The sequence below is a fragment of the Pholis gunnellus genome (genome assembly GCF_910591455.1).
Source record: "Pholis gunnellus genome assembly, chromosome: 14".
NCBI classification, from domain to species: Eukaryota; Metazoa; Chordata; class Actinopteri; order Perciformes; family Pholidae; genus Pholis; species Pholis gunnellus.
In genome coordinates, this window is record NC_136541.1 from 7,675,578 (window position 1) to 7,690,903 (window position 15,326).

The window sequence follows — 15,326 nt, forward strand, 5'->3', positions numbered from 1 at the left end:
GTTTAAACCAGTTCCACCACGACCAACTGTGACAGTAAACTGCTCCTCGTGCATGTATGCATCAATATTACAAATCTAATCATGTCATGTATAATAAGCTTTCACATACTGGGGGCATTTTTCTACAGAATGAATAAATTACATGTTATGAGCCGGTAAGGTTCATAAAACGGGTAAATATTCAAGTGTGTAAAGTGCGGATTTCTTTTCTATCAGTATGAGCCGGTAAGATAAGAAAAGACAGTTCTGCCTAAAGGGAGTGGGAGTGGACGAAACCAAGTGTAGATATAGGAGGGAGGGGGGTGCCTGAGATGCTCTACTATTATTTTAGACAGTTAATTGAACTATTTTGCAGTCAACAGTCATACCTAACCTACAAAGCCAATAACGTAAACACGTAAAAGCAATCCCACACTATGGAAAGATGCCTCTCCACCCTGGCGAGTTTAGTTGAACTATTCTCTTATGTGCGACCATATATGTGCACAACACGCTCCATGCCCGCATAGACTGTAGGTGTAACCGGCAAAAAGCCATAAACCAACCTCCACGATGCCGAGGAGGGATTATAATTATCTGTAAACTCATATCATATTCATGGTCTACTTTATTACCTTTATACAAGCCCTGTCAAGTATTACAATTCATTATGAAGAAACAAAGGTTGATCCTGTTAACAATTTGATTTGGCTGCAAAATATATATACTGAAATGAAGATGTTTTAAGACGACCTGTTTCTAAAGCATTTAAAAGCCAATTGTCCTTAGTAAAATCCGTAGTCAAGTAAAACGTGCTTTTATCAGTGAAGTCTTGAAGAGGTGCAGCACCAAGAGCCGCGACCACTAGCGGAGCCTTTCCGCGCGGCGCGCCCCACGCGCCGGCCGTGACTACGTTATTTTCTGACGTGATGACGTTGTTTTCTCTACGCTTGAGAGAGAGCGAGAGAGAGACAGGGAAGACTACACGGAAAGAACAATGGGCGTAGATCTAGAAACCATTAGACCAGGAGACGGTAACAGATTGATTTTTTCCCCCAAATCACTCGATAACTAAAGTAAATTTCTTTTTTAAAACTTAGCCGATTTTTAACCAACGATTTTTCTCATTTCAGGAAGCAGTTTCCCGCAGAAGGGACAGACGGTTTCCGTGCACTACGTTGGTAATACATAGCTAACGTTATTTAAACACTGACTGGTTGTTTAGTTCACCCACATTGCATTTACTATAGCAAATGTTACCCACTCAAACACCCACGGGTGGTCGTTAGATGAGAGAATCGATGCTGCTCATGTCTGTACGTTTATATTAGCTTAGTTTAGCTTAGCGTAGCTTAGCACAAGTACTAGCCTGGCTCCGTACCAAGTTAAACATGTGCTAACCAGCACCCAACATGCTCGCCATTTTATACGCTATACCTCGTTTGTTAGATCCGTACAAACACTGAAGTGCAAAACAACAATTATTTCTCCAGCCTAACGTTAGCCGCCCTCACTGTTTCCTGTGTGTGTGCTAAGCTAACTGTAAGCTTACTTCATTTTGGGTGCGTTAAAGGTGATATAAATCTCCCCTTTATTCATTTAGCTAACGTGAAAGTGCATATTTGTCCTCCTGCATGTAGTGTTGTTTATCAGTCTAGATTGTTTTCGTGTGAGTTGTCATGTTTTAGATATATACATATATCTATATATATATATATATATATATGTCTGTCTGTCTGTCTGTCTTCTCTCGGCTATAATGGCACTCAAAGCCACACATTTGAAAAACTCAATATAGCAATAATTCTTTCCAAAAATCATGACCTGGGTTACCCCAGATAATCTACAGACAACTGCTCACAACAAGCTTTATATATATTTAAAAGGTCTTTTTTTTCTTGGTTGTTGAACAGGCACGCTGACAAATGGAAAGAAGTTTGACTCCTCCAGGGACAGAGGAGAGCCCTTCAAATTCCAAATTGGAAAGGGTGAAGTCATTCGTGCTTGGGATGAGGGTGTAGCTCAGGTAAGGAGATTAACCTCTAACGTTTTTATACATCTAGATAGATAGATACTTTATTACCGCTACAGCAGCATTTATGGCACATGTAAAGCAATACGAACAGATGAGCTTCCACATCTTGGGGATTACTATTGAACCTGTGAATTAGGGGCGTGGCAAAATTAAAATGTTTTTTTCCAAAGCTGGGCTAGTTACATTTTTAAAATTCTCTCTGCAAAACGTGCCAGGACCACAGCATTATTGAAGTGCTATAATTATTTCAGCCATTAATGTTCAAGGCAGTTGAGCAGAATAACTAAATTCAAGCACCGCCCCGTATTCCTGTCTTCACTTTGATATCTGCAGACAGCCCACTAGCTTTGGCTACCCTGAAGGTAGAAACACTCATCAAAGTAAAATGTGCACACCGGTTGGTCAACTCTCATGGCTTCACATCTTGTTACCAGAAATAATGTATCGTTAACGATCACAAACCGAGCGTTAAGAGTCTCCTTTGGGACCGTTAGATTTGCTAAGAGAAAGCCACAGATAGCTTCACCTGGAGTCAACACAGTCATATAAACCGATGTAAACGTGTTGCAAAAACAGCTCTCACTTCCCAAAGTAACCGGAACGTAAAGTGGTTTCCAACGACGTAAATATTGCCGACATCGCAACAGAAACGATAAAGAAAAAATACAAACGATAGACATTTTAATATAATTTGAAGATGTGTATTACCAAGCCCTAGCGTCGACCAGGCAAGGAGGGTCTAACAAATTACGCCATTGATTTGCATTGTGGGAAATGTAGTATCCAGTGTTTTTGTAGCTTGTCCCTTATTGGGGTCTAAAAGTTTACCTCCTCTTCTGTTATATTGGTATTGGGTACTTGCTGTAATTGTATTACTAAATCACTGGAATACCCCTTTAACAGATGCCAAAAAGAGGGTCAGCCATTCAATATCGAACCGCATTACTACCGTTTTTCACGTAGCTTGCTCTCACCTTCACAGATGACCATTGGCCAGTTGGCCAAGTTGACCTGCTCACCGGACTATGCGTATGGTGCTCGAGGATTCCCTCCCGTCATTCCAGGAAACTCCACTCTCATCTTTGAAGTGGAGCTGCTGGGTTTTTCTTAAAAGTTGAATGTCGCTCTTCACAGTTTCTCATGCCATCATCATCTCTGACACAAATAGCTGTTTATTTAAAGGTGCTGTCGGTAGCATTTATAAACATGATTAAATTATTGTAGAAAGAATTCTCATACCGTGGGATGATTGAGACAAATTTGACACATGCCCGGCGCTAATGTTAGTGCTGAGATGACACCGGGATCAAAGACACGTAAGGAAACAGTACAGCTTATTTCTTCCAGGATTCATGTGGCCTCCATTTCTACATTAGTCTGATGAATCATGGAATTATTAGACAGACTGGTGTTGTTTTGTGTTTTAAAACTATCCAACAGAATGACCACCTAATCTGAACATTTAACACTAAATGTGCACAGAATGAATCTAATTTGTTCGTACCTTTTTATTCCAATGTCCCAAAAATAGTGCGGAAATGATTATTGTCTAAAATGCGTATGAAACACCTTTTTAATGAAGAGTCTATTTGTTCTTTCTTGCATTATGTATTTCTCTAACAGATGCATTCAGTTGATGACCTGGAACTTTGACACAATGTAAAGAATGTCTTACAGACAATAACGGCTTATGATTTCATTTTCATCCCTCCATGTATTGCCTTTCATCTTATCAGATTCTGAATCCTGACTCAACTTTATTCTTGTCTTTTTGGCATAACAAGTTAAAGGCCTCAAGTGTCCTTGTGTTATGTCATGCTTGACAATTCTTTTGGCAATGTTTTACTTTATTCATTGAGAAAGGGTATTTTCCGTGGGTTCTGCATTCTTGCATTAAAACAAGTATACAATATTAATGTGGCATTCATTGACATTCACATGATTTACACTTTGAACAAGTAGTTCTGATAAACACTTGTGTACTCGTTTTTCTCTGAGAATCAAACTTTTCTTTCCAGGCGGTGCTACAGATTTGTACGCTGTGAGTTTAAGTTCAGATGCATCAAAGTGTTTTTGGTGTCCTGTGACTCGGGTAGACCGCCAGGTAAGGCTTGAGGAATGTTTTCCCCTAAACTATATTGTTGTCAAACTAGATTCTGCTCTGTGTTCAAGTGGATTGTAGCGAATCTGATGCAGCCGTCTGATAATAAAACACATTAGCTAGCAGGTAAACTATCTTAGCTATCCCTACCGCTCGTGAGACAGTTAAAGTTCTTCCCAGTGGTGGAAGAAGTGTTTTACTTTAGTAAAAGTAGGGTACCTACCAATACCACAATGTAAAAATACTCCATTACAAGCAAAAGTACTGCATCCAAAATGCTACTTAACGAAATGCACATTAGTATTGCCATGAAAATGTACTTAAAAGTGAAACTACTCCATGTAGACAAATGAACAGAACTTAATACATTTCCACAAAGTGTGAGTGAAAACTACAAGTAGTTATTCTCAAGTAAGTTTAGCATTCGTAGATATAAATATTAACTCTGTGCAGAGTAATATTTACAGGCATTTAAGTTTGGCTGTTCTGACAACTGATTTACCAAAAAATATTAAAATACTAAGCCAATGTTGTCAAACCATACTCTAACTCTTTGTAATCTTCAATCGATTCATTGAGAAAACTATCAGCAGATTAATCCATAATGGAAATAATTAGTGGTTGCAGTCTCATACAATAATGTTTTTAAAAAATAGCTCCACCTCAATTAATTATAACAGTAAAATCCACAATTTTTAATGCATCAGTAATCATCTAATGAAATACAATGTAACAGTTACAGGGGCCATTTTTCTGCATAGAGTAGGCTACTTTTAATACTATAAGTGCGTTTTCCTAACCAAACTTTTACTTTAAATGCAGTATTTCTACAGTGTGGCGCGCTATCAGTTCCCCGAATAGTTCCTCCAACACTACCTTGGGCTCATATTAGTGACAATTCCGACGGCATTTGAAGGCAGCATTTGGTCAGCGCTCATCACAGCAGAGAGCTCCACACCTGAAGAAGCGTTACACTGACGCACAGTCTGAAAGTTAAACATGGACATCAACATGACGAGAAACTTTACGTTTGGCTACATTAATAGTTAAGTTTGCCTCGTCTTCGTTCGTTTGTTTCTCTTTAGTTCGACTAGACGAGTGCTCGTTAGGCTCATTGCGCTTTAATCATTCTTTGCGCTTTGGCGATGCGTTGCGAGCCGAGAGGAAGGATGGCGATGACCCTGACAAAGACGGCTCATCTCATCACTGCGCTGGTTTTCGTTTTCCAGTTACAAATAAGCTTCACGAAGCTTAAATCCGTTTATGGTAAGTTATAAAATATGTGTCTATTCTTTAATCTGCCATTAATTGGTTTTTAGGCTAACCCATCTTTAGGAACAGGTCAGTTTGCGCAATACAGTAAAAACGGTAACGCTGCCTTGTAGAAGTAAACTATTATTTGAACATATCACCTTAAGTTATGGGATATTTCTGTGGTGTTAAAGCTAACATAACTAACAATACATTTACCTACTTACTGTGTTAGTGTAGGGTTTCAGTGTTTGTAATTATTCCATTTTATACATAGGCATATCTTGATTTTAAACATGCGTTGTTCAATAATCTATATCTGGGGATTGAATATGCCAAGCATAGAAAACGTGTGCAGATGTTTTGATATTTTCTTAAATAAGGTATTCCTTGTATTTTGTGTTTGGCTGAATGAAACATCTTAAACAGTATGATAAATCTGACTTTGGTTGATCTACAGACTAGGTATTTTAGCAAATTTGAAATGGCAGTAGCTGCTTTTATTGACAATAAAACGGCTCCTGATACTTGCACAGAAAGCATCAATACGCTGCCCACCATGTGACAGAACTATAGACACAGCAGTCACAGCTGTCTGGCCTCACATGCCTGGTCCTGGACCTGCTGGTGTGAAGAATGTGAAGCATGCTTTCACCCTCTGCTGTGAAACGAAAAATTCGGACGCACAGTAGTCACTGGAAAGGGTCGAATGACGGGATGAGCAGGCATGCTTACCACATGGCACACGCTGTGGAATTGTTTATGTCCTGTTGCATGTGAGAAGAAGATGTTTGTTAACTGGTGAGATGTTCAAAGATGCATTCTATCTAACATTCCCTTTACATACAATGCCCCTTGTTTGTCACTAGGTTGGTTACAATATTCCACACTGACAGTATCTTAGCCTTAATGTTGTGTGCCAGTTTATTGAAGCAATATGATTTTTATGTGAAATATTCAAACCCAAGACAAATGGAAGTATTCTTTATGCCTTTTGCATTATTGTATACAAACTCTCCCAAAATTTAGCCTGGTATCTTTGGAAACTTTAAAATATGGAATTGGCAAATTACAAATTATAAGTTCAGTGGGTTTGAATTAGAACTGCAATTAAATCAGCAACTATATTTTGACAACCAATGTATCGTTTAAGTTCTTTATTTTTTGCAAGCATTATTGAGAAACATTTGATGGCTTCAAGTCCTCAATTGTGAGGATTCGCTGCTTTTCTTGGTTTTACTATCTAGCATTCTACTGCAGAAAACGGGATATTACTTTGGGTGTCCAGTTATGGCTGCATGCACAAGGATCTCTCGTGGGCTCTTAATCGCCTCCCGGCCACTAGGGGCCGCTAGTGGTCACACAGCGAACGTAAATGACGTTGTGTTCTGCTAACAGCTAACGTAATGAACGTTGTGTTTGGCTAACAGTTAACGTAATGGACGTTGTGTTTGGCTAACAGCTAACGTAATGGACGTTGTGTTTGGCTAACATCTAACGTAATGGACGTTAACATTAGTGTTAATAAAGGGGGTTCAGCCTATTGTGGGTTGTATTCATTCAACCACACGATACACCTGTGGTCTTCCAGACACACCTGGTGGACATCTGCACTCTAATGAGTATCTTTCTAGTCGATTGTGAGAACCATCTTAAATCGCAGCACTAGTTTGAATAATGTGTTGTTGCATGGTTAGGGGTCATTTAGCTGATAACATGCCAGAAAACTGAAGAAAAAATAAATCAAAATGACGTTGAGCCCGAGGTAATATCTTCAAATGGCTTGTATTGTTGTTGTTTTTTAACGATATTACATTTTCAACTATTGATATGAGAAGCTGGAACAAGCAAATGTTTGGCATTGTTAATTGATACGTTACTTGTAATTATAAAAATGTCAGTTTTTTCATATTTGGAACGTTTTAAATTGTGAGGAAATGCTTAACGTTGATTGTCAGTTTGAGGTTTTTGAGTTGCCCTAAGTTCTTTTCTTTTCTTTTTTTTTCTTTAAATGATTTCTTCTCTGAATATGACAATATAATTAAATTTTAACAATTTATTTTTGATCTTTGTGTTGCTTCATTATGCCTACTATACCCTGAACTGGAGAACAGTTTTTTTTCTTTCCTTATTTGTTTTTATGTTAGATTAATCATATATACAAAATGATAAGTTGCAACAATAAAACATATTCTTGTTTTTCTTTGTTAGTTACATTTGTTTTAAGTATATTTGTATAGAGAGTCCTCTAAAATGTGGATATTTTGTAGCTCACAACTCAGGCATTTTATTTGTATCGTTAGTGATATAATTATGTATTGAATACTCCAAAAAACAAAACAGTAAGCAAATGCTGTGTTCAAAAGAAAAGTAATGACCTCCCTCTTGTTGATTCCTCAGGAGTCTACCGTACTGACACACGGGGGCCGTCTCCTCCAGAGGTGCAGCCATATGTCGTCTCAGGGAACAACCAGCCCAGGGAGAGGAGTCCCAGGTTTGGGGCCCCTGGCTGGTCTGCAGATAAGAGGGGCCACTACAGAGACCAGCACAAACCAGAGGAGTCAGATCCAGACCTGCTGTTGGACGAGGGGCACAACAATTCCACACAGATTGTGGTAAAGTTATTTACAGCTAAGAGAGGTTTTGCAAATTAAGGAAAACGTAGGAACTAAAGTCATATCTGAAAATAATATTCCAGGGATGTCTGTGGTAATTGATGTATTTAGTCTTTAAATAGGATGCTAGTTCGGGACGGTTAGGTAACAATTGTTTGAAAGTGGGCAAGATTCTTGATGAAGCTTTCAGCTATATAATTCTCGGCACATAATGTTTCATTTTCTCAAATACCAGACTTTTTAAGGAAACTTTATCTATCAAAGCATATTGATCTTTTGGATAATCAAACCCCAAAATAGTTACAGTTAAAAGTCTCAGTGTTGTATGAAGATATGGGGGAACATTGTTTAAAATTGTTCTAAAAATGTTAGCAATTAACAACAGAAATTGTGTTTCCTGGAAGTAAAAGTAATGTGATTTGGAATATTCAGGGCAAATTTTAGAATTTAATACAATTTTGGTATTTCATATTAAATATGTAGAGATTAGCGAGAAAGATTATGGAAAAAATAGACAAATTACATTTTTAATGCAGTGGTTCTGAAATGTTTTCCCTCTTTGTGACCAGAAATTAGAACAAATACAAGACACATTTAGTGTTATTTCTTGACTTTGGTTTTGACTGTTGTGTTTGCTCGATGACCTGTTTTACTTTTCATACCTGTCATAAATCTGTCCATCTCACACTTCTGAATCTGAAAAATGCTACGCTAAAACTTGATAGCCTCACCAACATAAACACGTCACATGTGTTGTCCCTAATTCTGATTTCAATCCCTACATTTTTGCACAGGACATGGATCACGCTTACTATACATCTAAAATCTACGGTTCTGGAGACGCAGCCAGTAAAGAGCTGTGGGTGAACATCGACGAGGTCGAAGAGGATGAGTGGAAGGCCTGTGGCTTTCTGTCCAACACCTACAGACAAGCTGAGGTATGAAGTCGGTCTGTGCGAATAAATAGGACAGTCCGATTTTCAATATAAATATCTCATGTAAAAGAAGTTCGGTGGGCAATCCATCTTTAATTAATCTATTTACTTTCACTTTCCAGAATGAAAAAGTGACACTTTTTCAATTGTATTACTGAACTGTTGATCAGTGCATTACAGTTCTGTTTCTGAATGTGTTGAATTGAGAACACTGTATTAGCACAAAAACAATTAACTCTCAGTCACAGTAAAACCTATTGAGAGATGTGTTTGAGTGAGAAAGGGTACTTTAACTTGGTGTAGGTTATTTCGTCGTTCATATTTCATTATGAACATACAATTGGATTTCAATTTTCCACGAAAGAAAAGCTACAAAAATGTTTTAGGATGCCAATTGTAGTAAGGAAGAAATAAAATGGAAACCGGCAGGTCATACTTTAACAAATTTGGAATTGCCCGAGAAAATTGCAAATGGTGCATCTCTAGCACTTTTTCTTTCTTCTTTTCCAGAGAGTGAATCTTTCCTTTGACTTCCCTTTCTATGGACACATACTAAAAGAAATCACAGTGGCAACTGGAGGTAAGTCTTTAACTACACGCCCCTTCTTTAGAAGTTGTTATGAGGCTTAGTGGGTATTTAAAGTAGTTTTGGACGTCATCTCTTCTCCTGAGTTACAAGTAGAGCTGCGTTATATGAATTGGGAATTTTTATTATATATTTCTTCACTTTTTCCCTTCATAGCACAGTGCATACTTAGGATACAATTGACCAAAATGTAAGTGAAATCAATTTAAAAAGCATTGATCGCTGCTTTAAGAGACTATAACCTGCTTCACAGGTTTCTTTTGATGTTGTGTGTAAAGTGTTCTGATATATGCTTTAGTATTCTGTATGGTGTAGATCTCTTTCTATTCAACATCTCCATCTCCAGCCTGAATAAAGTACTGAAGTTCAACAACAGTAATTTAAGATCTAGATTAATCTGCAAAAATACAACAGAAAAGAAGCAGAGTTACTGTGAGTGAAGGAGTTTGTTTTGGGGGGTCCTGTTAGTTGGCCCTTTGTCTCATATCTTGTCCATGATTAAAATGATTATTGTGAATATCACCCTGCGTTGCATATCAATGAATGCTAGTAACCCCGGCATGTTTTCCAGGTTTCATTTACACTGGAGATATACTTCACCGTATGCTCACAGCCACTCAGTACATTGCCCCTTTAATGGCGAATCTGGACCCAAGTCTGTCCAAAAACTCTTCTGTGTTTTACTTTGACAACGGTAAGAGAGACCATTTTACTCAACTGTCCTCGATTGTTCAGTTTGCTTGTGTGTCTGCTGTAGAATATTTATACTACATGTCTGTGATGGTTATGTTTATGTGTGTCTACCACGTAGGCACTGCACTGGTGGTTCAGTGGAACCGGATTCACCTCCAGGACAACATCAGTCTCGGTACTTTCACCTTCCAGGCTGTTCTGCACAGCGATGGACGTATCGTCTTTGCATACAAAGAGGTGACGTTTCCTTTCCTCTTTTAGTTCTTCTGTTAATGCGAAATTTGTTTAATTATGCTGCTTTTTTTTTTTTTTATAGATTCCTTTAGACCTCAACGACATCAGCACAGAGAATCATCCTGTTAAAGTGGGCTTGTCGGATGCTTTTGTGGTTCTTCATGAGATACAGCAGATCCCCAGTGAGCGACACATTTGGTGTATTAAAAAAATGCATTTTCTTACTGTATTTTTACTAACCAAAACAATAGATCTCACTGGTAGTTAACAACATTATATCTTTCCTGACCTGCTCCAGATGTTCGGAGGAGAACTATTTATGAGTATCACAAAGTCGACATCCTCAAGTCCAAAATCTCAAATTCTACAGCTGTGGAGATGCTCCCTCTCCCAAGTACGTTTCATGTTAGCGTCTACGTTGCAGCATGGCCTGTAAAAATACATTCAGGTTTAATTCACAGAAGCCAAAGCCGTCTCTTCCGCCTCACTCTTCACCGTTTTCTTTATTCTCAGCATGTCTCCAGTTCTCCAGCTGTGGTCCATGTGTCACTTCTCAGATTGGCTTTAACTGCAGCTGGTGCAGTCGGCTACAAAGGTAAACTGGAAAGTACTCGGAGCACCGACAAGACTGCACATTCCAACCGATTGTATTTAAATAAATGAAAACAACAGGGATGTTTAATCTTCATCTGAATCCAGGGTTGCATTAAAAAACACAGATGTTGGTTGATGGCAAACATTATATAAAAATGACCTTTTTGCAAAATTCAAAGTGAGTCAGACTCTTGACCGCTGCATTTTAATTTATAATGCTGTAGTGCTTCCAATAAGTGACTTTTTGCTGTCGGATATACTCAGTGTTGATTTGTGCTTTTATCATCTAAATTTGGTTGCAATTACACAATTTGCAGTTATACAGACACACGAATTGTTCAACCAATGAGAGGAAACTAACATCTTTCAATGTTCTCGTCTTATTGGTTCTAAATTTCATGCCACAAAAAGTTTGGAAGATTCCTGCTTGATCTGATCAACTTACAAGCCTCAGTTTAGCTTCGCTGAATGCATTTCTTTGGAGAGAATGAGGACTCTGGGTTCTGTCACACATCACCTACATTGCAATTGTCCAGTGTGGACAGAGGAGAAACAATTACAACAACCTTAAGCTTTTCAATGTGGGATGAGGATTGTATCAATATAGAAAAAAACAATGACTTTCTTTTGTTAAGTATAAACCAATTTACAAAATCTCTATTTCCCCTGTTGCTTTTCTACATGCTGCCCTATTGCAGTGGAGTAAACGGTGTAAGTAACTATATTCTACATGATTCCTACCAAAGCCTTCATGCAGAACACAGTGTCATAGTATTTAAACTACCTGATAAATACAAAAATAAATCATCAACTGGTTACAAAAGTCTTTAATAACATTTGGTTGTGAAACACTTTGTCAATACAGTAGCTTGAATGTTTGTGAAGGTAAGCCTGTGATGACGGCTCAAGCTCGCACTAATAGTATTTACTTTCTTTTCTTAGATGCTCCAGTGGCTTTGATCGTAACCGGCAAGATTGGGTCGACTTCGGCTGCCCGGAGGAGGTTCTCATCATTTTGGGATTTGAGTAAACTGCAGAAAGTTAAACTCTGTTAGAACAAAATAGTTTACTGATGTTTGTTTTTCCAGAGAAGAGATCTCCGGTGTCTCGGAGCAACTGATGTCACAAACGCCACATCTCGCCACCTCACACGCACGACCACTTCTGTTGCAACGACCACAAAGCGGCAGCGGCCGTCCAGCATGACCTCCAGACCCCCCCACAAGACCTCCTCCGTCACCAACCCCTCAACACACAGCAGCACAGGCAGGAGAATAATGTCCACTCCACAGCCTCCAACCAGCAAACCTGCAGAAGGTAAGCAAATAGTCTGTAGTAAACAAAACATGTATGTTTTAGTAGTCTTAGCATTGATTCATTGGCGCGGGTAGGACATTTTATTTACTAACTCGTTATCGGTGGATCTGGGCTCCGATTGCTGCGTGTTCACCACCAGTCACACAGGGACTTACATCGCCGTTATACAAACTCTATTTATCATGTTCAATTCCAGAGTTTTTAGAATTTTATAAGCTATTTATTTAGATATTAATCCAGATTTTAAAATCCTCTGTCGGTCGCCCTCTGCAGCTAAAGACTTGTCCCACTACCTCTTCATGGAATCATCTTGTTTGGTAGCTTTATGTCACTTAATTTCAGTTTTTTCTTACATTTAGGACAGATTACTGCGAAGGACATGGCAGGTGTCATTACTATCTCATGAATTAATACTTGTTGCATTGTATCCACGGCCGGTGTTTTTTGTAAAGTCTGACAGTGTGAGGGTCAAGTGGTCAGCTATTTCCCAGCCCTCTGTTAGCTCCTAGCTGAGTGTATACAGCGCCATGTTAAATACTACATAGTATCCTCAGTTGCTAAAGGATGACTCAATGTATGCCTGTCACTCTGGTTTAGTCAGAATAAAGGAGGGCTGTTATTTTTGGCTGCAGTGGATATTGTTTGTTAGCTGGAAGTAAAATAATATTATTTTACAATCATAAAAAATATAAATACCGCTTCACCCGATGACAGTTATCACATACATTTACAAAACAAGGATTAAATGACACAAGGCTTATTTCCACTGTGATCCTCTGATTGTGGGGCAAAATGCCAAATCTGGAAAGACCGACAACCATCAAATCCCACACAATCAACACACACATAAAATGACTATTTGTGCAAGGTCCCTATTGTCAGGGACCATTTGATTGCCTTTTTAAAATGTCTCTCAATGCTTGAATTAGGTAATTGCAAACGACCCCACGCTGCTCCAATTTGTGATGCCTGTGGGGAAACAACTAGATTTGCACTTTGTGATTTCACTTGTAGTCGAGTACACTTCAGTAAAAACGTACACAAGTTAGATTAAAAGGATCATCTTTAAAGACTACTGCAGTAACAAAAAGCTTCTCTATTACAGTAAAAATGGACGTGGTCAATCTCTTAAATTGTTGTTTACCAGAGAGGTTTTTTAAAAATTCCGTACATCACAACCAATTTTTTTTAAATAAGTGACACATAACTTACTGTATGTCTTATCATTCAAAATAGTATATCATGTCAATGTCTTTCTTTTTCTAGATGACTCAAAGATCTCTTTGCACATTAATGAAGCACGTAAGTCATTCCTACTGTCTGTTATTAGTTCATAATGTTTTTCAGAAGTTAAGTCAGCTCTTTATCAAAACTTACATTTTTGTGTTAAAGGCACAGTGTGTAGCAGGATCTATTGACAGACCTGGAATATAATATTAAGTATGTTTTTGATAGTCAATCACCCCGAAAATAAGAATAGTTGTGTTTTCAGACGTTTATATCTACATATGGAGCTTGCTGCCGTGTTTCTACAGTAGCTCTAGATAGTGCATTCACCATTCCTGCTGCCGCTGTAGCTCTCCCACACACTTGGCACGCGGGAGATGTTTCAGTTGGTTGCAACCTCCCCGCTAGATGCCACCAAATCCTTCACACCACATCTTTGACGTGGTAACCGCTGCATGCGTGTGCTGTTTTTAAGCCCAATCTCAAGTGTTCCTCAGTTGTATCCGAGGAAGGGATTGACCGAGACTCTCATCATCCCCGTCTGTGCAGCGGGACACGAGGAGACCACGGGAGAGAGCGACGAGCGGCCGCAGACTGGTCTACTGGCGGGCATCGTCATGGTGATGGTCGTCATGGGAGCGGCTGTCCTTATGTCTGTCTACATGTACAACCACCCGACGTCCAGCGCCAGCCTCTTCTTCATGGAGGTCAGTGACGCACCGATCCACTTCCCAAAGCACACGTTGTGTTCTTACTTTGAAAGTGAATGAGGGGGGGAAGTACTCCATCACACCCAAATCCAAGCTGGAGAGTTTTTAAGAGGCATCAAGTAATATTTATTCATCCGAAGCGATGCAATTACAGTATATTTAGTGGAATAGAAATACACATCTCATACAAAGTTAAAATGCATAAAAGGAAAGTTTTATATTTGTATGTATGTATTCTCATTATATCCAGTTTCGTGTTCATTTTCTGTCACTTTCCTCCTCTCAGCGGCGGCCGACTCGCTGGCCAATCATGAAGTTCAGACGAGGCTCTGGTCGCCCTTCTTACACTGAGGTGGAGGCTCCGAGTCAGGACAGCATGGTGGTCATCGACCCCAAACAGTCTTTTGTCATGGCAGACAGAAGAGAGAGTGAACAGAAAGAAGGATTCATAGTTCCTGATCAGAGGGAGCGCTTCCTAGTCTCAGAGAGCTGACACTACGTATCCCTGGAGGTTTTGGGACAGAGCTGGATCTCTATGTGACGGAGACTTTGTTTTCCATTCAGCTGCTACTCAAGTTCATTTTAAGGATAGAATTTGAGTGTTCAGAGAGGAAAACACCAAACCTCTATGAGGAAAGTAACTACAGAATATATCTACAGTTTGGCTTCACGTTTGCATTAGCTTAGTGAGCCATTCCTAATATAAAAAGTTAAAGATAAAATGTACTTAGTCCAGGTCACCGGTTTGTTTACTACAGCGTCACAAAGTGCAAAAGCTGAATGTTTGTTTTGAGACCATTTTCTCACAAAGACGGTTGTTATTTTCCAGAGTTATGTGTTGTTCCCACACCTTCTTCACAAAGAGGAATGTCGTATTTGGGTGTCATTTCCTCATCTCAAAAATACAGACTGAATTCCTCACCATTACACCCACCTTCATCTGAGGGCAAACAGGGTGCACAGTGATTTACCTTTCAGCACAATGAGTCGAATGTCTGGGACCTTTTTGAATTTTTACTTTATTTTCTGAAGTAAAAGCAGATATAACA

General features: G+C 39.0%; 2 protein-coding genes across 2 annotated transcripts; both read left to right on the forward strand.

The window, feature by feature from the left end:
- Positions 1-915: 915 nt before the first annotated feature.
- On the forward strand, positions 916-3,926 carry LOC306706334 (peptidyl-prolyl cis-trans isomerase Fkbp12-like). The gene is made up of 4 exons (XM_079173367.1): positions 916-1,013; positions 1,113-1,160; positions 1,893-2,005; positions 2,997-3,926. The coding sequence occupies exons 1-4, from the start codon at positions 977-979 to the stop codon at positions 3,123-3,125; spliced, it is 327 nt and encodes a 108-aa protein (XP_079029493.1). The 5' UTR covers positions 916-976; the 3' UTR covers positions 3,126-3,926.
- Positions 3,927-5,284: 1,358 nt separating this feature from the next.
- Positions 5,285-15,278, forward strand: LOC306706037 (plexin domain-containing protein 2-like; the record flags this gene model as incomplete). Its single annotated transcript, XM_079172948.1, has 14 exons — positions 5,285-5,381; positions 7,767-7,981; positions 8,776-8,919; positions 9,427-9,496; positions 10,074-10,196; positions 10,314-10,432; positions 10,512-10,611; positions 10,728-10,823; positions 10,943-11,024; positions 11,966-12,026; positions 12,112-12,340; positions 13,607-13,642; positions 14,117-14,274; positions 14,564-15,278. 14 exons carry the CDS (start codon positions 5,285-5,287, stop codon positions 14,768-14,770), a joined length of 1,737 nt encoding a protein of 578 aa, XP_079029074.1. The 3' UTR covers positions 14,771-15,278.
- Between the last annotated feature and the right edge of the window lie 48 nt (positions 15,279-15,326).

What these genes read in the sequence shown, in the direction of transcription:
- LOC306706334 (XM_079173367.1), top strand. Translation starts at nt 977, where the DNA reads ATGGGCGTAGATCTAGAAACCATTAGACCAGGAGACG. An exon ending in AACCATTAGACCAGGAGACG is followed by an intron (nt 1,014 to 1,112) that starts GTAACAGATTGA and finishes TTCTCATTTCAG; the next exon opens with GAAGCAGTTTCCCGCAGAAG. An exon ending in GGGATGAGGGTGTAGCTCAG is followed by an intron (nt 2,006 to 2,996) that starts GTAAGGAGATTA and finishes TCACCTTCACAG; the next exon opens with ATGACCATTGGCCAGTTGGC.